General features: G+C 42.3%; 1 protein-coding gene across 2 annotated transcripts; it reads left to right on the top strand.

The window, feature by feature from the left end:
* The first annotated feature begins 5,105 nt into the window (after window positions 1-5,105).
* LOC132069663 (transforming growth factor beta activator LRRC32-like) lies at window positions 5,106-23,544 on the top strand. Of its 2 annotated transcripts, none has more exons than XM_059466026.1 (3): window positions 5,106-5,253; window positions 15,585-15,675; window positions 20,599-23,544. In XM_059466026.1, exons 2-3 carry the CDS (start codon window positions 15,589-15,591, stop codon window positions 22,537-22,539), a joined length of 2,028 nt encoding a protein of 675 aa, XP_059322009.1. In that variant the 5' UTR covers window positions 5,106-5,253; window positions 15,585-15,588; the 3' UTR covers window positions 22,540-23,544. The 2 variants fall into 2 exon arrangements, with proteins under 2 accessions (XP_059322009.1, XP_059322008.1); XM_059466025.1 differs by lacking the exon at window positions 5,106-5,253 and adding an exon at window positions 11,481-11,708.

Below are 23,544 nucleotides of genomic sequence, written 5' to 3'. Positions count from 1 at the left end.
CAATTTCTTCTCTCCCTAGGATTATGACTGCAAATTTCTTTTCTTTTCAGTGCTTGCCTAAAAAAAAAAAACATAAAAGGAGCAAAATCACACTCTCAACCAACAGTGGTGAAATCCTTTTCTGCAGGATCTATGTCATCATCAGCTTCAAGGCCTTGTACACAGAATCCTTTTACTAGCTTCCCTACAGTAAGACATCACATAGCCAAAATAAAGAGGTGGAAAGGAGGAGCAACAAAAAGTGAAAATTGATTATTTCAATGGTATTTGATAGTTTAAACTGATTTTCATAAGATATTAATCAATAGCAGGGACTGAAGATGCTAGATATGAATGACATTCATTCCCCCACCCAAAAGGAAACCAAGAGAAGGAAGAATGGATGACAATTCACACTTTAATTGGAGCAGGAGGTGAAGAGTCAAACATGATCTTTAACCTCTTCGCACAGACAACAGGAAACTGTTCTGCTGCTTGTTTGGCACCACCTGATTCATAGATCCCCCTGCTATTGCAGTGGTAGACTAGAGTTATGAGAAATATTTGCAATAGGAACCACATCAGTCTCAATGGTCTGCATTGTGCCATGGAGCACAGTTTCCCAAACCTGCTGATTGAGCTTTGAGATGTTCAAACACAGGCAAGAAGATATCCCTGGAGATAGTAGTGGGCAGAAAAAGTGGCGGACATAGAGTAGTGGACAGAAACACCTGAAATCTGGGTTGGATGCAAGATGCTTCCAACCATAGGAGCTGTCAGGCAAGTGCAAGTGAGGCAGGAGCTCTCTGTCCTTATTGCCATCTTGAGACATCCACCTGGCAACTCTGCTTGCAAGCCATATGTCAAAGTCTTGCTGGGCAGTGGTGTATGTCAGAGGTCCACAGAGGATGGAAAATAAAACCAGAGGGCTCTGGAGACCCTGGAGTTTTGTCCCCTCACACAAATTCCATTTGCCCCATTTCAACCCTCCAAAAATTATGAGACTTTGAAACTCCCGTGATGTGGGTTTACTTGTCTGGAAGTTTTGCCCATGTCCTTTTCCTCTCTCTTTTCCCTTACTGCCTCACTGCTGCATGCCCCAGCAACCCTCACATCTGGGGAGATGCTTCCATCACAACTTGTTTGTATTATCTTCTGTGGTCTCTCAGTCTGCAGAAGACCCTTATCACTAAAGCCATGTCATCTTTATCCTGCAGTAGTACCCTCTTATACCAGGAGTTTCCACAACATCTGCCACTCCAGGTGATGTACAACATTCCAAAGCACTCCACAAATGTCTTGAGCACTGTGAACTTTGCATTCTTGCTCAATTTTTTTGTCATTGCCTGCCAGTGCATCAAGCAGTGCCTGGGGACCCTGTCCTCTAAGACTGACAAGGTGAGCCAGGACCATGCTCAGGACTGTGCTCATCCTTCCAATCACTGATCCATAATATGGGTGCAGCTGAACTGCTTCATAGCTGGTCACATCTGGCTGGGGGAGGGTGAAGTGCCCCGGGAGAACTGGACATGTGCCTTTTACTCTGCTTTTGGGGTGAATTTCACAGCTATTTGGGTCACTGGTAGCTGATTCGGAGCTAGTTAATGTGTGTTTCTTTTGCAGCTGTTCCTGAAGCTGTTCATCTTGCAACAACAATGTCCTCATGGCCCAAGGTGAGGTGGGCCTGAGGAAGATTTTGGCTGGGACCACAGGGGACTGAGCCTAGCCTAGTCCAGGGAGATGCCAAGAGCAGCTTCGAGTTCAGGTGAAGACACAGTGCCTGAGAGCTGTGGGCACCATATGATGAGACTGATATGGGACAGGAATCACACCTGACCTGGACAACTTCCCTTCTCTGCTCACCACCAGCATCAGCACCAAGACAAGCCAAAATCCCAGCATGTGAAACATCATCATATTCCCAGCATCAAACTTCCCTCAACACTGAAAGAATAGAAAATGGGGCCAGAGCAAAGCTCTTGGACCTCTTGCTCCTCGTGTTTGTTTTTCTTTTAAAGAACAAGCTATAATTGGAGCAGGAGGAAAAGGAGCATAAATATTAAACTTTGTTTAGTCTTGGGAAATATAATTTATACTTAGTGTTGGGCATCCTGTTGACATGATAGAACCTATTTTAAGTGTGAGGTGTGCACATGGTCAACCTGTAATCTTTTGCAATTGTATAAAAACTGCCAGTTCTTTTCTTCTTGTCTTCTTTCTTTTGCCTTATTTTTCTTCTAATTTTTTTTCCTTTTTAATGCAATTTCTAGATAGCAACTGGGCTAAAATCAGTTCAAGATAATGAAACTTATAGAGGCAATGATGTCTTGGAGCATCTCAGCAGCTGGAAATTTTGCTTTCTGTTCGTGCATTTCTGCTTGTCTTCGTGCCAGCCCCACCAACCATGCCTGCTCACCTCTACTATGGAAGAATGGGAATCCCATGAGACTTGGAGGGGTGAGGATATGGTGAAGATTGACTTTGTGTGACCAGCACTGACCTGTGGGCTCTTTGTTTTGAAGTGGCATTTGCCAATTGCCACATCCTGCAGCCCTAGTACAGAAAAATGTAGGACTTGTGCATGGCAGGTACCAGCAGAAATTATTGTAGGACTGATGCTTCCAAGCAGTTTTGGAGGCAAGATCCTACAAGTCTGCAGGTGTCCCTCCTAGAGTGCTCAGGTTCTTCCATGGGGTGTACATCAGTGCTGTCAGATATCTCAGCTCCTCACATCAATTCCATTGAAGGTTAGCTCTCTTCTGGGCACCCTTCCCCACCAAACCAGATTGTTCCTTCCAAGCTGGGTGCAGTCCTTGGGTTTTCTTCAGGGCCTGGATCAGGTTGGCTGCTCCTGTGCTGCACAGCCTTCTGCACTATTCTAGGATAGCTTTGCATGCTATCCCCATCTTACACAGGGCACTCTAAAAGAAAGTGAAACAACTATCTCAGGGTAGTGGGGTCACCATCCAAAGGCAGATAACTGAGTGTTACACACCTGGACATGTCCCACTTCCACTAGAAAAGGATGAGGTTTGTGTGGATTAGGCAGAGATCACTCCCTGGGAGAGGTATCTTTAGTGGGAGAGATGTAACTGGAAAAGCCATCTGCACTTCGGTGTCACTGGGAATAAACCACAGGCTGACCCAAGTTTCTGCTGCCCACAACCAGCGATGGAGTCTAACAACAGCAGGACCTGTAGGAATTATTCCTGCTGCTTCCATGTAGTCTGAAATTTCATGTTGGGAGACTTCCTATCCTTTCTGAGACGGACTATTTTCATATTAGCCAGCCATGCACCACCTGGGAAATACAATTGGCTCTCCACCTCTAAGCAGCAGGTCCACCGTGATCCTCCAGGCTTGGCTACTGTGACATCAAGTTGGCCATCAGGTGGTCCTGCTGTGGTGACAGGAGGGGATACAAAATATGCTCGTTCCTTGGTCAATCCATAAGCACAACAGCTTCCAAATAAGCTATTGTGGGCTATTAGGTGGGTTTTGGTCCATAATAATAATAGCACCAACAACAATGCATATACAGCTACATCTGTACATAGGCAATAGTGGAGGGAGTAAAAAAAATTATTGTTTTCTTTGTTACCACTATGTATATGTTGCTATTCAATTGATTAGTCTTATTACAGTCTTATTGCAACAACATGAGCAAAGTGTATTTACTGAGATACTTATCAAACCACATTTTTCACATCCGTAGATGTTTTCATGTCGAATCTCCCAGTATGCTGCAGTTCTGAAGTAACTCTGACTCAGAGGAGCTGGTGTGCTACAGAGAGCAAACCTGCTGCAGAGAAGCAAAAGTTGGAGCCTGCAAATGTTTAACAGAATTCATGAACCTGTTTGGCACATGGTGTAAAAGGACATAGCTTTTAGCTGATTTTAATAAGCAGATCTGGGAGAGGGGGACAGAATTGATGGTGGTTGGGAGAAGAGAACCAGCACTTCATTTTTTTTGGGTGAAAATTCTTGGCCATTATTGCATATCTAAAAAAAAAGTTGATAAAGCACATGATGCAGAAGGAAAACCTCTCCTCTGAGGGAGATCAGATGTTAAAAAGTTTTTTAAACCTTAACAAAAAATAACAACAAAAGGACTAAATAAGGAAAAATTACAGCACTGGGAGCCCCCATGACTATCAGCCATGTGCTCCTCTAAAAAATGGATGCTCTGCCTTTTATATCCTTAGCCCTTCCCAAAATTTTGTCAGTCAACCCCTTCTCTGCCAGGCATTGCTGGAGATGACCTTCTTATATCTCGATTGGAGGTCAGGTGTTGTTACACTGCTCCTCTTGGTAATAAGCCAGCCCTCTCGAAATGCCCTGACTACTGAGGCTGTTACAAGGGAGAGAGGAAAGAGGATTATGGGGGGACATTACAATAACATCACTATACATTTTAACATTTAGATAATATCTATCTCTTAATTGTGAGAGCCAACTATTGCATTACATGTCTATAACAACACCCAAAGTAAAGGAAGCAAAATTCATCCCACAGCCCTTCTTAGAAGGTATTTACATTATTGCCCATTCAGGCATTAAATTGAATTTATCCTTCCCCCCAAGGCTGTGTTTGGTCATCCCACTGCTGTGCCATGAAGGCACAAATGATCTGTTGGGACACCAAATATGATGTGCTTGCCCTATTCCCATATACCCTTTTCCTACACACCCCATCCTGCGTGGACTTGAAATGTAAGGCTTGCAGCCAGCTCAGTGCCCCTAATTTACCCCAACCCTGAGAATCTCCAGGCTGACAGCCATGGGACAGGCATGGATGACTTCAGAGACAAACACGTGTCCCAAAGCCTGTGGAGGGGATTTTTTGTGGTGTTCACAGACTGTTTCATGTGTCAATACGAGAGGAGCGTAATTACCAGCTGAGAAACTGCAGGAAATAAGCCAAGGCTGAATGAACAAAATGGAGAATAAAGAGAAGAGCAGAGGACACACATATCTTAAAAGCATTACAGATATATGTATTTATATAGTCTGGGGAGCCTGGAAATATGTAAGATCTTATGACTGTGAAGGAATGAATTCAAGGATTAGTCTATGGGGACTATTTTTTTTTTCCCTGTGACTTCAAACTTCTCTCAGCGCTTGCAGAGTTTTAGTCAGCTGGCATGCAACAGAGGTACGACTTCCCCAAGGAAACTCTTCCTTGGCTTGAGCTGGAAAGGCTGCTGGGAGAGCTGGGGGAAAAAAAGTCTGCAAGCAGAGAGGAAACCTCCTCCTCCTCCAGCCACAGAGCAGGTATGTGGAGATGTGTGTGAGCCCGGGAGCCTGCTGGAAAGTTGCACTTTCAGCTGTGGGAGAGATGAGGGCTCTGGTGACTTTGAGCTGCAGCCTTTGAAACTAACACAGATGAGGAAGGTACTGTATAAATAAAATCTTCTGTGTTTATGAATAGGCTGGGGAACTGGCTAAGCACGCGGTGTGGATGGCTCTATCCACCCAGTTTTATATTTAATCCATCAGGGACTTGCACTGTATGAGTTGGATAATTTATATTAAGGAGGCACCAGTCAGTTTATAACAGTACAGTTGTCATACACAGTATTTGTTATTACTCTTTGTGTTTGCAGGAATAGATAATGGGGAGATGTTTGGTTTGGTTTTTTTTTCTTCACAGGACTTCAGTCTATTTATGGTACTACTGCATTATAGCCCTCTGAACTAGGAGTGCTGCACAGATCAGCACTGCACACTAATTAAATGCCACTCAACCAGCTCTCCAACACTGAATCCTAATATAGCCTTGGGCAAATCACACAGTCCCCGGGTGAAATAGGCAAAATGCTGTTTGGCTGGTCTGCTCTTCTTCCTGTCAGTGCTGTCATTGAGCTCTCCCAGCTGGAGCACGAGGTGTGAGATGGCAGGGTTATTTTGCTGCTCTTAAGATCCTCACACCTTGAATGTCACCTTTGGGTGAACGATGATTTACTGAGATGGTTTTGCTGGATCTGGACTGTTATCATGAGAATGAATGTTTTTGCAATATTTGGAAATAGTAAAGTTTTAGAAAATCATAGTTTATATAAAAATCACAGTAAGTTTTCTAAGGCTAAGCCCAGTTGTAATTTAGATAAAAGTATTTTTGATAAAAGACAAATATGCTTCCCTTAAATAGAAGCAATAATTTGGCTTTGTACAGCAGTGATAATTTGGGTTTTTTACTAAGATGTATTAATTTATACTTTAAAATAAACATATTACTCTAAAATGCTGAAATCCTCTAGTTTTCAAGAACAAAAATTTACAACCTGTCATCTCTTTTTTAAGCAGATGGTTACATCTTAGTGACTGGATCAGTGCTTGGCCTTTTACTAGTAAAATGATGGGTGGATTCAAGCATGGATATCAGTATTATGTAAATCAAATCTATCAAAATAATTTTCCTCACCTCATTTTGTTTCCTATTGGATTTTATAAAATCAGTACACCTTTTCCCAAATAGTGACCTCACTGTTTTTAAAAAGTCATATTGCTGAATTAAAAGTGTATTTTAAAAGCTCGTAAGAAAATATTCTGGTTTGGTTCCTGAATTTGAATTTTGCTCTCCAGGAATAGTATTTCATGCTTAGATAGTTTAATCTGCAAATGCCAGTACATGTCACTTTTTGCTGATGTAAGTAGTTTACATTTTCCCATCTCCCTCTGTCCCTTTGCCCATCATTCACAAATTCTCCAGGCTTGTGGGTTTCATTCAGTTCTTGTTCATTTACATTCTCTTTTCTGAAGAGAGTAGGAGGAAATAGGGTGAATAAAATAGGGAACCTGGCTAAAATCTCAGTAATTGGAAATGTTAATTTTTGGTGGGGAAATGCTGTTGGCTGAACATCTGATGAAGATGCACATGGAGAGAGGGCAGAAATAGAAGAAAGGAAGGCAGCAGCTCCAAAAGACAGGAGAAAAGCCTTGTTGGCTTTACAGGAGATGGAGGAGTCTCTATTTTGATCTGTGGACTTGACACCAGGAAGACAGGGGGCTGCATCTGCCTGCGGGATGCCAAGCACAGTGCAGGTTGGGGGAACAAAATAAACCAGGAGAATCAGCTTCTGGAGATTCTGGAATTGTAGAGTATCAGGAGCTGGAGCTGTGCCTCCTTCTCAAAATCTGTGGCTCAGAATGGCATTGGGTATTCTTTTTAATAGGGTTAATATTAATGTTGTCTCCATCTTCCCTGTGGGACGAATTACCAGGGAGCTATTCCAGCCAAAAAGGAGCAAGACTTGTCCCGCTCCTGAGTTTACAGTTCAGACCTACTTTCTAAGGCAGGAACTTGTTTTATGTCCTTCTCTAGAGAGTTTGATTCATAGAGCCTGACACAGGACTCAAACAAAAGCAGTGCCTTAGAAAGCAGCAGCATTATGAATGGACAGACTCCAGAAAGTCTGGAGACTCAAGACACAAAATCGTCAAGACATTTTCTTGTTTCTCTGAAACCCCTGGAGACCTGCAGCAGTTCACAGACTGACTGATAAGAGCCAGCAGCTAGGATTTGCTTTTCCTTCTTGCTCTGGGCCATGGTGGGGAAAGGGTTTGGAGGAGAGGAGAGGTCTGATAAGGTGTCCCTCACTTTGGGTGACAGAGGATGAAATTCGACTGACATTGACAGAAACAGAGTAGGAAGTGACTGCTGAGACACCACTGGAAAATAAGGATTTCACAGGATTTGCAGGTGCAAACCCTTTGTGGTGGGTTTCAGTGCTGGCCAAATGCCAGTGCACTCACTAGAATATACTTACTCATTTCCTGCTGTGAGATAGGATTAGGAGAAAGGCAAAGTAGGCTCAAAGGTAAAAGGATATAAATACAACTTTATTAACAGCAACTAAAAAACCCCCAACTATATATAATAAGAATCAGAATAAACTTTTAGAACATTTCTCCTCCCCCTACAACCTTTTCTTTCTCACAACACATAGAAATAATTCAGTCAGTTAATCACTTCTAGAATATTTTTTCTTCTAAGTTCACTTAGGGAGAGGAGTCCCTCTAGTAAATTTATGGAGACTTTTCTACAAGAAAACAGTTCTCTCGTGGCTTCTAATTTTCACTAATAGTGGCTGCCCAGAAAAATTAAATCTGCAATTGTGAAGTTCCTCCCATTTTTCACAGGTTTCCCCACAGTTGTGTTTATGGGCCATGTTAAGTTATGGAATACTATTTTAAGGATGAGCTGTTCAAAAGCAAAAGTTCTCTATTTATTTCTGAGATCATCTTCATTTCTGAGAATAGAGGTCTTTTTCTTCTCTCCCTGGGGGCACAGGGTCTTCATCACTCTTCCTCTCTCTGTTCAAGCTTTTAATTAAACTCACAGCTATTTCAATGTTTGTCTGCTTTAACACAGGTTTGGACAATCCATCCCCCCCATGATTCTTCAATGCGTAATAGGGAAAAAAAAGTTTGATGGATAAATTAAATTTTTCTCTATAGATTTACAAGAGGATTTCAGTCCTAAGATTAAGGCCGAGACAGGCTGGCTGAGTTATGTCATAGATGCATAATGAGATGATTGGCTCTCACAATTAGAACATAACTATTGTGTGAATATTAAGAGAAGCTTTAGTGATGTACAGTTATGTTACTGTAGTTTAGATGCCCTCTGCTCTCCCCACAGTTCCCTTCCCCCTGTATTGCTGCCGTCACACAGCCGGGGCTGTCCAGGACAGGTACAAAGAAGCTGCACAGGTGTCCCTGGCATGGGGCAGTGGGGAATGGAAAAGCTCAGGGGTTGCTCAGGGGGTGCAGCACGGCAACACCTGACCTCCAATGGAGTCACAAGAGAGCAATCTCCACTGATAAATGGCAAAGAAGAGCTGAGTGACAGACTTTGGGAGGGCTGGGCTGGCTGATGCAGCCCCCAGGGGTATGAAAGGCTGAGCATCCATCTGGAAGAGGAACTGGCCATGTGGTATCCATGAGGGGCAGTTCCCAGCACTGCAGCTTTTTCCTTAGGTAGTCCTTTGTTATATTTTTGTTAAGGTTTAATAACCCTTTCTAAATTTTCAAAATGAGCAGTTGTTTCTCACAGTTTCCTGCTCTCAGGCCGGAAAAGGCAAGGCTGAATTCCCGGAATTTTCATTTTTAATATGAGAATTTACAGTGCTTTAACAGATTGTCAATTCTCAAAGCTAATCACCGATTGGTTTTTTGTCAGACATGGAGGAAACTGCTAGCACCTTCTCTTAGAACATCATTTCCGTGATGCAAAACCAGCACACCCTTTGGCATTGTTGGGATGGGACAACCCTTGCTATTTTGTGGGCAAGAAAAGCTTGATTCTCCAATCTGTGTGATGGAGATGATAATGACTGGGGCTTTGAGCAATGTGGTCTAATGGAATGAATCTCTGCTCATGGCAGGGGGTTGGATTATCTACAAGGTCCCTTTCAAATTGGGCCATTCTCTGATTCTCTGACCCAGTCTCTGACTGATGCAGGTGACACTTGCCCTGCAGATATATCTTACCCATACCATGCTAAAGTTTCAACACCACTTTATAGTGTAAACTGCTGGGTAGCCCAAAGCCAAAAATATTGAAAATTTGGGAAATCAGCCAAATGCTTTGGAGTCTTTGAAACTGTTTGCTGCCAGATTCCCTTTGGGAAAGGACAAAGATGGCAAGGACAGCAGCGATCTTTCCCACTGCAGCTGGTGTCCTCTGAGAGTGTGGTTTTATTGAAGCAAAGCCTTGAGCAGTAGAATCAGTGCATGCCTTTCCCTCCTGCTTTGGCATTTGTTTCTGTCCAGGCTCTTCTTTACAGTTCAGCTGGCACAGCTACTTGGTTACTCAATAAAACAGCTTGAGGAGCAGAGCTGGCTTTTTGAAAAGCACAGAATCTCTGCTGTTTTTATCCCTGTAAACCCAAACTTCCTAAAGTGTTCTGAACATCCAGGTGTAGAAGCTGCCACCATCCTGGCCACCTGCTGCTCTTAATTAGAGGCATGATATTTGCAGTTAAAATCAGATCAAAATATTCTACTAAAAAAAGTATTTATTTTCCTTGGAGACCTCAAATATTTGAGGTTTGCCTTGCAAGGTGTCTGTGCTTTTCAAGTGCTTTTGCACACTGCTGACAAGGCAAGCGCTAAACCCAGAGCATCCAAAAGGCATTTAAATCTCTGAATAGCACAGTGGTCCCCAGTTTCAACATGAGTTTGCTGCTTGCCCCACAGGGGTTGCAGATGGAGAGCTTGACTCCAGGGAGTGTGCCAAAGGGATGAAGTGAAAAATAGCACTGCAAAGTGAAGCTCAAGACATTACAAGCTTGGGGGAAGGTGATCAAAACTAAAGTGATGAGAAACAAGTCAAGGAAAACTTTTCTGAGATTGTGGGAATCTCACTGGTGGACAGTTCTCCTGAGAGCTTAACGAGTATTTTTCTATCCATTTCACCCAATCATGCCCTCCCCTGTTGCCTTGTCATAGTATTTTTGTTGCTAGACATGCAACCTGGTCCAGTGAAAGGTGTCCCAGCCCATGGCAGGGGGCTGGAACTAGACGAACTTTAAGGTCCTTTCCAATCCTTTAAGGTCCTTTCCAATTCTGAGATTCCATAAATCTGTGATTTATACCTCTCATTTCAGGGTGCATTACCAAGCAAACTAAGAGCCCAGCTCTTTGGTGTAGTATTTCAGCCATGGGAAAACTGTGTTGTGGCAGTTCAGGCTTGCGTCTCTGTGAGAAAACAGCAGGGAAATCTGTGTAGAAGTGGGTTTTCCTGAAGCAGGACTTAATTAGGAAAAGGAAATGAGGAAACCAGCTGCTCCAGCTCTAGAGGGCAGCACAAAATAATAAATAAAAAGCCAAACTTGGGCCATTTGAAATCATCTTCTGCATGACAAAAGCACCCCTTTGCAGTGAGAATTCTTCCCACTGGATCCAGTATATTTAGCTCTGTCTACTTACAGCCAAAAATTCAGCAGCTCATCTGAAAATACCTTTATGGAGGCCTTTAGCCCTAATTCCTGCTTCATGCGATGAAAATCCATCAAGGGTGTTGTAGCCAGCAATGGACCCCTCTCCAGCCAGCAGAATGCAATCACACTCTCATTAGTAGGCTGACTGCAAAAAGAAAAGTTATTTCTTCCAGAATAGTTTTCCAGATTTTGGGGCTTATAATTATCAGCCACGAATTTTAAACATTTAATCTGCAAGCACTGTTTCCTTAAAGATGCAGAGAGGGATTTAGGTGCAGGAGCCTACAACCCTCCAGGAATGTAGCTTGCAGACACACCCAAAATAAACACACTGTCATGCCCCACGCACACAGCCAAACAATGGCATCGCCAATAAGTTACTTTTTCTCTGGAGAAAACCCACAGCCTGCTCCTGACAGTTCCTCTGGCAGAAATCCCCCTGTGTCTCAATGCCTGCCCCAAGGAAGGGCTGCAGGATGTCACACAGTAGCTGACTCCGTCCCGAGCACAGCGGTGGCTGGGACCCAGCACGAGCCCGGGGAGGAGTGGAGAGGAAGACAAGCAACATAATTTAAAGCAGGCACTGTCCCAAATAAGGTTATTTTCCTGAAAATGCCTTCATTCTGAAGTTATGAGTGAAACTCTAGGTGTCCTGAAGGGGTGAACATGAACCAGAAGAATAATTGCATCGATACCAGGACTGAATTGATTTTGAAGAGCTGGACATGCTTTTTAAAGAGATGATAAGCACTGTTTGGGGATGCAAGAAACCCTTGAAACAAGGTAAATGTGAAATAGTCCCTCTTTTTACCCCTGAAGGCACTAACTTAACAGGAAAGAGACTTGTGTGGAAAAGGATCAGACCCTGGGGAGTGTGGTTTTTGTTCTGTGTGTTCTCTTGTGTTTAACTTTCCTTGGCACAGGCGAGCATCTCCGTTAATTGTCTAAGCAATAACAAAAATTACGTTTGGGGGAAATCTGGAAAGTGCTGCTTTTATTATGCAAACAACATCTGTGAAGTAGTTTCAGGATTAATCTTTTGATAGAGATGGAGGCAAACATTGTTCTGAAGTGGAAACTGGGAATGAATTGTTATTATTCCATAGTTTGAAATGTGTATTGGGGCAAATTACTGGTCTTCTCTGCCTTCTCTGCCTTTCCTACTTTTTAAGTGGGCATGCTGACATGGTTAGGGTATGCTTTTTCTAGAATTATTTGACTGACTTATTAATACTCCTTGGGGATGATACTGACTTAAACCACCTGTATTTTTCAGCTGGGGTTGACACTGCATGATTTTGAAGTGGTGTAATGGAAAGCTGTGGATTTAAATGAGGTTCAGGGCTCAATCCACTGACTTGTGCTGGGCTTTCTATCACAGCTTCTGGTGGGAGCAAACTGGCACTGATCATGAAGCTACTTCAGCTCTGGGAAAGCCTCAAAGCAATAAAAGCCCCTTTGAGTTGTTGCTGCTGCTGCTCCCAAACTGTTTTTGTCAGCTGTGGGTGGAGAGATCAATGCCAGCAGGAGGGGTCTAGTGTTGGTAGACATCCTCTTGCACAGCAAGGGAATGAGGGTCCTGTAACCCTGAGCTTGGCACTGGGAGAGCGTGGGGGGATGCTGAGACCTGCCCAGAGGGTAGAAAGGAGGGGGATGCACTCATGTGTCACACTAGAGGTTGCTGAGAAGGATCTAAAGGTTGTTCAGAGAAAAACTATGCAGGAAAAGCTCCTCCCCTGGACAGCTGAACTGAAACTACCCTAGGGAGGGAATCTCCTTGAGCAAGGAGGTTGGGCAGTACCATGAGAGGTCAAGAAGAAGTAGCTTCAGGTTGTGCCAGGGGAGGTTCAGTTTGGATATTAGGGAAAGTTTCTTCACCACAATGGTGAAGCACTGGCACAGGCTGCCCAGGGCAGTGATGGAGACCCATCCCTGTAGGGGTTTAACAGATGTGTGGATGTGGCCCTTGGGAGCATGGGACAGTGATGGCCTTGGCTTTGCTGGAAGAACAGTTCGAGCTGATGTCTTAGAGGGATTTTCCAAACTAAATGGTTAAATGGTGAGGACAGAGTCTGTGTTGCTTTATGCTGGAAGAGGCCACCACATCCTTGATGAGCTTCAATATGTGACAGCCACCTTAGAAACACCTTGAGGGACAGCTTTCTTGCTTATTACAGATTTGCCTTACACAGCAAACCATTACATTTTTTTTTTGGTGTTCAAATACATCAGTTTCCCAGTTGCTTTATAAACCTAAAATTTAGGAAGTTACAAAGTGTGTTAAGACTCTGGATTGTGCCAAGTTTATTATTTAAGAGGCAAACAGACCTTTTTTTGCACTGACAGTGTGACAAGGGAAGACACTGAAGAGCACATGGGCCACATACTGTTCCTCAGGGTGGTGCCCTGTTGTGGCTAATATCCTCAGCTTAATTCATTTTGTCTGAACAGGAAGGATTCCCCTTTGAGGGCTTGGAGAAAAGCCATGTAATCATTGGTGCATTCATCTTCTATTGCCACTTCAGCAAACTAATACTCAAATGATAAAAATAGATTTCTCCTCCTTAAAGGAGGTTCCAGCTGCTCTAAGCTTGGGGAATGAAGAACAGAGGGGGACAACAGAATCATTATAGATGGTGATATTGGTAATTCCTCCTTCCATCAGATGATTTCAGCATATGTTGCAGACATTGATTCAGTGGTAGAGAATTAACATCCTTGATTTGGTTTTAACAGGGAGGAAAACACTTCTGATCCCATCACTGAGACCTGTTTTTTCACCTTGGGGTCACTGGGGTTTTCTTGTGAAATGGAAGGAATACACAAACTGTACAGAGAGTAGCTGTGTACTAATCCTACCCAGTTTCTCTTTTCCTAATACACAGCTCTGTTCTCTGGTTCAGGAAGGTAGAAATGGGCAGATTCCCATCAGGAACTTGTTGGCATTGCTGTTCAGTGACTGTCAGTGCTGCAAGGGGCCATCAGCTCCATTCATCAAAGTGACCAAGCAGAGGGATCTCCATCAGCTGAGAATGATCCGATCTCTTTTGTTTCCAGCTATTCAATGCTCTGTGTTGGAAGCCACTGAGCAGCAGTACATTGATACCAGTGGCTTGTGCATGGGATTGGGGTTGCATTTGGAGTTGTTTGAAGCAGGAATGCTTGCCTTTGGCTTTAGTTCTGTTTTTCCCTATTGTCCAGCGAAAGGTTTCTCAGAGGTGTTTGCTTCTTTTGCAGTTCTGTGCTCTTTTATGGACTGCTTTCCTAACAGTTAAACTCTTATGAATTCTCTATTTCATGCAAATCCATTATATTTTATATCTGTCTCTTTGTAAGGCTGACAATCTGTCCTTGTCCATGGCAGGGGAATTGCACCAGATGGCTTTTAAAGGTCCCTTCCAATGTATGCCTAAGAGAGTTCAAGAAGCATTTGGACAGCACTCTCAGACACAGGGTGTGACTCTTGGGGATGGTGCTGTAAGGACCAGGGATTGGACCCAATTATTTTTGTGGGTTTCTTCCAGTTTTACATATTTTGTGATTCTGTGGGATATATGGTTCTGTGATCTCCTGTCAAATGTATTTATAAGCCTGTCCATACCTGGTGTAAAATAAAAAATCTCAGTCCACTCCTGTTCTGGTTTGAAAGCAAAACCAGTGAGAGATTCCAAGTCAGAAATACAATTTATTAGGAAAAGAAAAAACCCCCAAAATACATGCAATAATACACAAGAAAAACCACTGACAGAGTCAGAATACAACCTGACACCCTGCTTGTTAGGATGGTGGTAGCAGTCCAGATGAAATAGTCTTGTTGAAGTGGTGATCCTGTAGAAACCATCTGGTAGCTCTTGTCCTCTGGAAACCAATGGGTAAGGGCAGTTTGTTCTGTCCCAAACCCCAGATTATACCCAGGTGGGGATGCTTAGCTCCTCCCCCCTGGGCAGAGCATCTCCCAATGGGCTGACATCATTCTGTGAGTCATGTGGTGGGTCCCTTAAGCAGAAATGGCTCCTGGAAGGAGTTATCTCTGAGCCATGGGCTCAGAGCTCTTTCAGCAGCTCTTGAGGATGGGAGTAGAATACATCTTGACATTGTCACCTAGGACAATCCTTAAGCTGTTGTCGTTAACTCAGCAAGGATACACATGTAGAAGCTCTTTGACGCTCTGGGATAAGAGTTATAAGATATATAAGATATATAAGATATATATATAAGATATATAAGATAGAAAGTGTTATGAGTGGAAATGACAACTATTCCCACTTCTGGTTCTCACTGAGCAGCACCTATTGGCTGTGCTCAGAAGATGGCACCCAAAACTTACACCCTGTTGAAAGCACTGGTGCTGCGTCTATGGGTATATGAAGATAACTCAGTCTTCAGTAGTTTTCTTTCTCCATGATGTCAGACACCCTGCCCAGCTTGAACATCTGGACTTCATTGAGTATTCTGGATATCATTTAGGCAGCAGCTGAAATCACACTGGGGAAAACCCATTAAATGCCTTGGACCTTCCTTTCAAGTCCTCAGAGATGGCCTAATTTATTGCACTGCTTGTGTCCTTCTGCATGTTAGATGATGACCTGGTGCCAACTTTTGCATGTGTTGACCACTGTGTCCCATATGAAGTTTAACTGTAATTATTTTTACCTGCAGAGCCATGAAACTGTACATCATCTTCTTCCTGGCAGTGGTGAACAAAGGAACCTCTAACTACCAACTACCCAACGGGACATCCTGTGAAATGGTAAGGCTGTCTCTCTACTTAGGTCCCTTGGGATCCTGAGTGAGGTTGGGACTCCCTTGTTACAGGCACTGCACAAGCAGTTGCAGTCTCTGAGAAGGGAAACCCCCAGGACCAGGCTTCCAGAGATGACAGAGATAGGATTTGCAGGTTTAAGGGATGCTTGGCAGTTTGTCCTCAGGCTGTGTCCTTGTTGTGACAGCACACAAAGGGGAGGGGTGGGCAAAGAAGGGTCATTATCTCAGCTTTTTTCCTAAGGAGGAACTGGTTAAAAGAAATTTGACTTGATTTCCCTAAGATTGTACAGAGTTTCTGTGGCTAAGACAGAGAAAGAATTAGTCTTAAAATCAACTTCTTTATATCAGTTGTTCTTTGCACTTTCATTAAAACATCTTCTGTGAAATACTTGTATTCCAGCTCTTTTGTAATAACAAGTAGACAGACCTCCTCTGCCCTGACACAGCATTTCTGCCAGAGAAGTTGTACCTGACTTCTGCTGGAGCAAAGAGAAATGACAAAGACTCTTGCTCCAGTACAAAATCTGCTCCTTGAATTTTTGCAAGCATCTGGTACAATATTAAATGTTATTTGCAACTGAGCTTTCTCCCTTCCCTCTCCAAGTGCTTCTGACTGTACCAGGATGTTTAAAAATACTTGGTTTTTTCCCCCCTTGAACACTGAAGCTGTTCAGCACAAATCCTCAAGAATTTCCAAAATAGGGAAAAAATAATTTGCTAGCTGTACACATCTCCCTTGTGGGACTCATTCCATTCCTGCCCACCCTGCCATATTGTTGCACTTCCTGAATTCCAGAGAAATGAAGACCTAGTGTATATATAAAAAGATCTTGGGAAGGTGGCTGGGTAGCACAGCTCCTTGGCTGGAGAGGGAACACTGATGCAGCCACAGTAAACAGGACAGCCTGGGCCCCATGTCATAGTCACATGAAGGCTGGACGAGCCACGCAATAATCCAAGCAATTTCATCCCATTTTTTGATGGCTCACAGACCAGGCTGATTGCTGAGAACTAAACACATGCTTGCTTGCACTATTCCACTGTAACCTGCTTTCATCAAGCCAACGACACAACTAGGCTGGGATAAAATGAGCCCTGACAGAAAACACACTGCAGTCAGGGGCCAGGATGCTCATGCGATGTGAGTCAATAGCTCAGTCAGTGTCGCTAATGTCCAAACTGATTGCCTTCCTTCACTGGCATTCGGTGTGCCTCTAAGCACACTCAAATAAAGAGGGAGCTGCTGGATTGGCTGGTTAGCTGTCATTGACAGTCCTGCATTGCATCACAGCCTCACTGCTTTATATGGTACTTTCCCTGTGGTGACACCTTTAGAATAGCAAAGGCTCAGAAATGGAAACTAATCTCAAATATCACGGAAGAGGCATGAGTCAGAAACCTGTACCACTTTCTGAGTCACCACTGGTGGTTCTGTTGCTGAAGTAAACTCTCCTACAAGAGGTTTTAGGAAGTAAGCAGTTCCTACCAGACCCCTGACATGGGGGTGAACTGCACTGATTACACCAGTCACAGCACATCTATCAGCTTGTGAGGCAATAAGGAATAGATCAAATGTCAGGACATTCTTCCTAACTCACATTATTTTCCAAGGATAGGCAAAGCTTCAACTGCATCACATTTTACCTCTCAAAGAAAGATGACTTTGCTAATTCCTGTTAATTGACAGAGGAGGAAATTTCAAATAATTCATAGAAGGGAAGGGATTTTAGAAAATTCTATTTTATCTTGCTTTGAGGTGATGCAAGGACAGATGCATAACCACATGTCATAGGTCAGCTGATGTGTGGTACCTGGGCAAAATGCCAAGGTTTGATTGTGTAGCTGAGCCTCTCCCTGAGCAGCACTTCTAAGAATGGTCAGGGACACCATACAAGTACAGGTCAGTGCCAAGGGGCTCCAGCCCAGATTCTTGGTTCAAATGTTCATGAATTGATAAAGGAGAACTCAAGGGCAGGCTTGAGTCCACCTCCTTTTTGAAGGGCTCTTACTGAGGTGGCAGAAAACTTCCACCCAGTGCTGAGCAGTGAAGAACTGGAGTCAGAAACCAAATGATGCCCAGCTTTTGAACTGTTGGGTAATTTTTTGGGGGATTTTTTTTTGCCAGCATCTTAATGGACCAAGTGGTCCTCACCCTCCAGTACTTTTTGACAATGAAACAAACTGATGGCAGCACTGGCAGAGGTGATGAAGTCAGAACATGAGATTGACAAAAGTCTCTTTTCCAGTCTCAGGTTACCAGCCCATTGGACTAAGGGGTGAGAGGCAAGATAAACCAAACAGATGCTGTTTGCTCCATCCCACAGAGACATGCTTAATCTGTTTTTTCCCTACTGCTGATGACAATGAAATTCATGCAAGTTTGTGCCTTGGAGGAGAAAATATGGTGCAGAAGAGACAAAATAAGAAATTTAGTGAGGGTCAAAATAGTCAGTGAAAAGGAAGGAGAGTTTAAAAAGAAAAATGAGAGGGAAAATGTTATGGGAACAAATGGCAGACAGTGTGAGGTGTAGATTTTATCAGTCCCTTTTATCACTGGGATGGTTCCATGGATGCAGATTAAAAACCAAATCATGCAAGATACATGGTGAACAGTGGCTGACCTCTCCCCCAGCAACTTCAATGAAAAGCAGATTTTTGGCATTGGCAGGAGTTGCATCAAGACTTTGGTAAGATTCCTGCTGCCCAGGGGGAATGGAGGGTGCTCAGCACTTGGTGGGATCTGGTTGAAAGTGTGAGAACAAACCTGGCATCTGCTTTAGGATGCAAAGCAGTTTCTGCTTTTTCACTCTGATTTTTGTATCTTCCTGGCTTCTTCCTCTTCCTCAAATGAGTAAGAAGAGGTTTCCTGTCCTGCTATTTGTGCCTAGGAAATAAGGCCAACTCTGGGCATAATTTAACTCTAAATGAGGAATTGCACAGTGGCTTTGCAGGAAAGAAAAATTTTCAGGGAGAAGTCAGAACATTTCCTTTTTTTTTAATTTCTATTTTTTTTTTTTATTCTGAGGGAGATTTGAGTGAGTTGGAGGGAAAAGAGGAAAGGGTTTAAGTTTTAATAGGCAATTTACTTGGGATCATTGGGAAAAATGTGTCATGGGAGAGCTTGTGTACATCTAGAGTTTGAATGAGCACTTCCACTTCTCTGGCACATTCTTGTGTGGTCTCCAGAACTGAGATGATGCAAAAGAGATTCCCAAAATGCTGACTAGTTACCCACTTCTGCTAAACAGATCTGCCACTTCATTCACCTCAAAGTTCATATAAAACAGATGGGATTTAATATCTTTGACTTTTAATATTTGCTTGATATCTGAAAAGCTTCGTGTCATGGAATCTGGATCCTGCTTCTTCATAGAAGTTAAGATTCAACAGATCTTCCTTTCTTTCTTTCTTTCTTTCTTTCTTTCTTTCTTTCTTTCTTTCTTTCTTTCTTTCTTTCTTTCTTTCTTTCTTTCTTTCTTTCTTTCTTTCTTTCTTTCTTTCTTTCTTTCTTTCTTTCTTTCTTTCTTTCTTTCTTTCTTTCTTTCTTTCTTTCTTTCTTTCTTTCTTTCTTTCTTTCTTTCTTTCTTTCTTTCTTTCTTTCTTTCTTTCTTTCTTTCTTTCTTTCTTTCTTTCTTTCTTTCTTTCTTTCTTTCTTTCTTTCTTTCTTTCTTTCTTTCTTTCTTTTCTTTCTTTCTTTCTTTCTTTCTTTCTTTCTTTCTTTCTTTCTTTCTTTCTTTCTTTCTTTCTTTCTCTTTCTCTCTCTCTTTCTCTTTCTTCCTCTCTCTCTCTCTTTCTTCCTCTCTTCCTCTCTCTCTTTCTCTCTTTTTCTTTCTCTTTTTCTTTCTTTCCTTTTCTCCCTTCCCTTCCTGGAATTTTCCTTCCCTTTTCCCCAGACACCCAAACACATTAATAACAAGACTTTCCCTCCAGTAAATTAAATGCTGCCTAAGCCTTTCACATTCCATTTCCTCCTGCTGTTGTATGTTCTTCTTAACAACAAAATAGAACTTGATGGTTATGTGAGGATGGTTGTGTTCATGTTTCCAATGTTCCTCATGAACACGCACATAAATTTTGCCCTTCTGCTGGGAATTGGCCTGAAAAGGCCTGACCCTAACTGCACATCCCTTCTTTTCCCCTCTCAAACAATCAATTTACATAATTTATGTTTTCAGTGTTGTATCACAGTGTCTTATGTGGGTGGCTTCATAAGGCATGCTCTCCATGCAAGTAGAGGGGAACTGTTGCCTTAGGAAAAGGGTAAACATGGAAGATAAAAGTGGAATGAGTTTGGAGATCGGTGTCAGAAATGTCTCAGTTGTTGAATGACCCTATTTGATTAAAGCTGCCTTGCTTAACTAAACCATGGCTAAGGGAAGGCATATTTGAACATGTGACTGTGAAGGAGAGACAGGCTTTGTGCTATAGGATCCTTATAGGGTTTTATACCTCCTTGCTCAGGAGCCCATGTTGCCAACAGAGTGAAACTCTTCCAAGTACTGCCGACTACTGCAAGTGGAGTCTGCAATACAGTGATGAAAGTGAGAAAATTAAACATCAGCACAAAAATGAGGAAAAGATGCTTGATTGCAGAGAAACTTGGGACTATTCCTTTTTGTACCTTTCTCCTGGACTGAGTTCAGGAGAACGGTATGAAAAGGAGAACTTTTAGGAGGTATCACATGCAGATTAAACTCTACTATTCAAAGTCAGAAATTGCTTTAAAATGAAATGTTAGCTGCAAAGGAGCTAATTGGGATTGTTGCTCTTGCTGTCTGAATGCTCAGAAAAAGTGATCAGTATTTCAGAAGCAGCATCTGCCTCGATGCTGAATGTTATTTTTCTTATATTTAACACAAAGACATTTTTCATTTGTCGTGTGACATGTTCTTTTCTCTTTTTCTGGCAGGCAAACTCTCAGGCATTTTGCCACAACAAAGACCTCCACCAAATCCCTCATGAACTCTATCCAAATGTAAACAAAATAGATCTGTCGGGAAATCTGATTCAAAGCATTCCTGAAATGTCACCATCATTTTACGCTTCCCTTCAGTGCCTGGATTTAAGCTCTAACCAGATAAGTTTCATCACGCCTGGAGTCTTCGCACAGATGAAGAGTTTGCTGGAAATAAATTTAGCCAACAATCACTTATATGAGCTTGCTCAAAATGGCACAGAGGGGATTGGACTCTTACCCAAGGTGGAAGTACTGGACTTGTCCCACAACAATCTGTACAATGGGATGGCTGAGTATTTCATTAAAGAAGCTCCAGCACTGCAGTATCTTTCCTTGGCAGACAACAGTATTATAATGATTTCACAAAAGATGTTTCAGGGATCTCCCAATCTTGTGGAGATAGATCTTCAGAGCAACATCATCATGGAAATAGAAGAAGGTGCTTTTGAGACTCTAGCGAGCCTGTCCAAACTGAATCTCTCAAAGAATTCAATTACTTGCATCTCTGATTTTAACCTCAGGCAGCTGGAGATACTTGACCTCAGCAGGAACAGCATTGAGACCTTCCACACCACCAAATCAGAAGATGAATATAGCTTAAGGTGTTTGGATCTGAGCGAAAACAAACTGTTTCATTTCCCAGTGTTCCCTCAGGTAAATAAGCTGGTAACTCTGAATTTATCAAAGAATTTAATCCAGCTCACTGCTGAATCCCCTCATAATAAAATGGACTATGTGAAAAATGAATGGCTAAATGCTTCTGTCCATTTTCTTGACCAGAAGCAAAGTAGAAACAAAAGTTCTCTTTATTTATCACAGCTTGTACATTTAGACTTAAGTTATAATGAAATCAAATCCATTCCAAATGGGTTCTTTGAGTCAATGTTGTCCCTTCACACCCTTAATCTCAGCAAAAACTGTCTTCAGGCATTTGCAGTAAGTTATGACAGTGCACTGATCTCTTTAACTGTCCTTGACTTGAGCTACAATGCTTTGCAGAACCTTCTCCTTGATGCTGGTACATTGTCAAATTTGAAGGAGCTCTATATTCAAAACAACTATCTTCAAACACTGCAGTTTGACATCTTCTCAAATCTTCCTAGCCTTAGACTGCTTAACCTACAAAGCAATAACATCAGCCTTTGCAGCATGTACTCAGGATTGGCTAAGCAAAGACTTGCTGGAGAGCAAAGTGGTTGTGTGTCGTTTGTCAATTCTCCCGCTCTTCAGTACTTGTACCTAGCTGACAACATGCTGAACGTCCTACCAGCATACAGCTTCTACAAGACTCCTCTGATTGTCTTGGACCTCTCCATGAACCCTGGGCTGAAAATAGAACTTAAAGCATTATCAGGTCTGGAAAAGTCTCTGGAATGTTTGTATTTATATGGTAATAGCCTGGTAGATTTAAATATTGACTTGCCTTGTTTCAGTCACCTTAAACATTTGAACCTCTCTGAAAATCAGCTGAACTGGCTGCCTAAGTGGGGTAGTGACTCCTCACTAGAAGTTCTGGACCTACGGAACAACAGGTTCAGTACATTGCAGAACAGCAATATTTTAGCATTAGAAAATTCACTAAAAAACTTGTATCTCACCGGGAACCCACTCAGCTGCTGTGGAAACATCTGGCTTTCATCCATGATCCAGAACAAAAATGTCCAGATCCCCAACGTGGAGCATTTAACGTGCCAGCACACTCAGAATTTCAGGTACCAGGATGAAATGCACATCAAGAACATTAGACCAGAAGATTGTGAAAAAGAGGATCTGAAGAAAATCAACTTCCTTACTATATTAACACTTGTGTTGGTTTTATCTGTGATCATCATTGGTGTGGGTTCATTTTTTTGCTTCCGCAGGCAAAACTTTACCCATCACTTTAAAGCATAGTAACACAAAATGTCTTGAAAACTGAAGAAATCAGGTGCTACACTGACTGTGTAGAAATAAAGGGTAAAATTCTCATCTTTGATTTTCAGCTGTGGATTTTAAATGCTTTTGAAGTGCCCCTGAATTACGCCACTGGTATGAGTTGCAGGGATTTGAAAGAGAATTTGCCATGTTTTGCAGATCCATGGTTTAACTCAAAGAGGAGAAAATTGGCCCTTGTGTGCAATATATATTTAACTGAGTTTAATGTGAAGAAAGTCATCTCTGGGGTGAAGTGTTTTTAAAAAAAAATCCTGGAGCATGAATTTCAACCAGCTAACATTGAACTGAAATGTTTATATTTCTAAGAAAAACTGGTGGAAAATCACTGCATATGATTGCATTTCAATGCAGAAGAATAGTATATCTATTTTTAAAGGCCATGGCAGGTTAGACTGCAAAAAATTGTTTTGAAGATACCAATGTGAAATAATGCATAAGGAACACAGTCCTGGGCCATTATTCAGATCTGTCTTCCTACTGACTTTCCCCAGAAATATATTATTGTCTAGAGGATGTGCTGTGAGAAAAGTTCTGTAGGTCCTCATTCTGTGATGTGTTTAACATGGCTAGCCTGTTGCCTTGCTAAAAGTTGACACTGACAAATGTTATGTCCAAACTCTCACAGAAAATTCACCCTTTTGGAGGGAACATGACAGTGAGTGAGAGCCTGACCTGCTAACAGGGTTCAGTGGCTTGAAAAGGAACTAAATCAGGTCTTCTGTTAATGCCAGGAACTGTCCATTCAGGCACATAGAAGTAGTGTTCAAACTGAAACCTGTCTAGGTAAATAACTCAGAGTCAAATTGCTGCTCCATTTCTGTTTCTTCCAGCTAGTGAATGTCAAAACTACCACACTACAAAATGGTGTATAATTATATTTTTTAAGCAATTGTGTATGAAACTGGCTGGTGGTTATCATTGTGGAATTTTGTACAATAAAAACAACTTTGAATTTTGTAAAAA

Source organism: Ammospiza nelsoni, chromosome 2, assembly GCF_027579445.1.
Source record: "Ammospiza nelsoni isolate bAmmNel1 chromosome 2, bAmmNel1.pri, whole genome shotgun sequence".
Classification (NCBI taxonomy): Eukaryota; Metazoa; Chordata; class Aves; order Passeriformes; family Passerellidae; genus Ammospiza; species Ammospiza nelsoni.
This window is presented reverse-complemented; position numbering and strand designations above follow the sequence as displayed.

Coding starts and splice junctions, on each gene's coding strand:
- LOC132069663 (XM_059466025.1), top strand. CDS start 11,686: ATGCAAGAAACCCTTGAAACAAG. Junction 11,709..15,584: donor CAAGAAACCCTTGAAACAAG/GTAAATGTGAAA, acceptor TTTTACCTGCAG/AGCCATGAAACTGTACATCA. Junction 15,676..20,598: donor ACGGGACATCCTGTGAAATG/GTAAGGCTGTCT, acceptor TTTTTCTGGCAG/GCAAACTCTCAGGCATTTTG.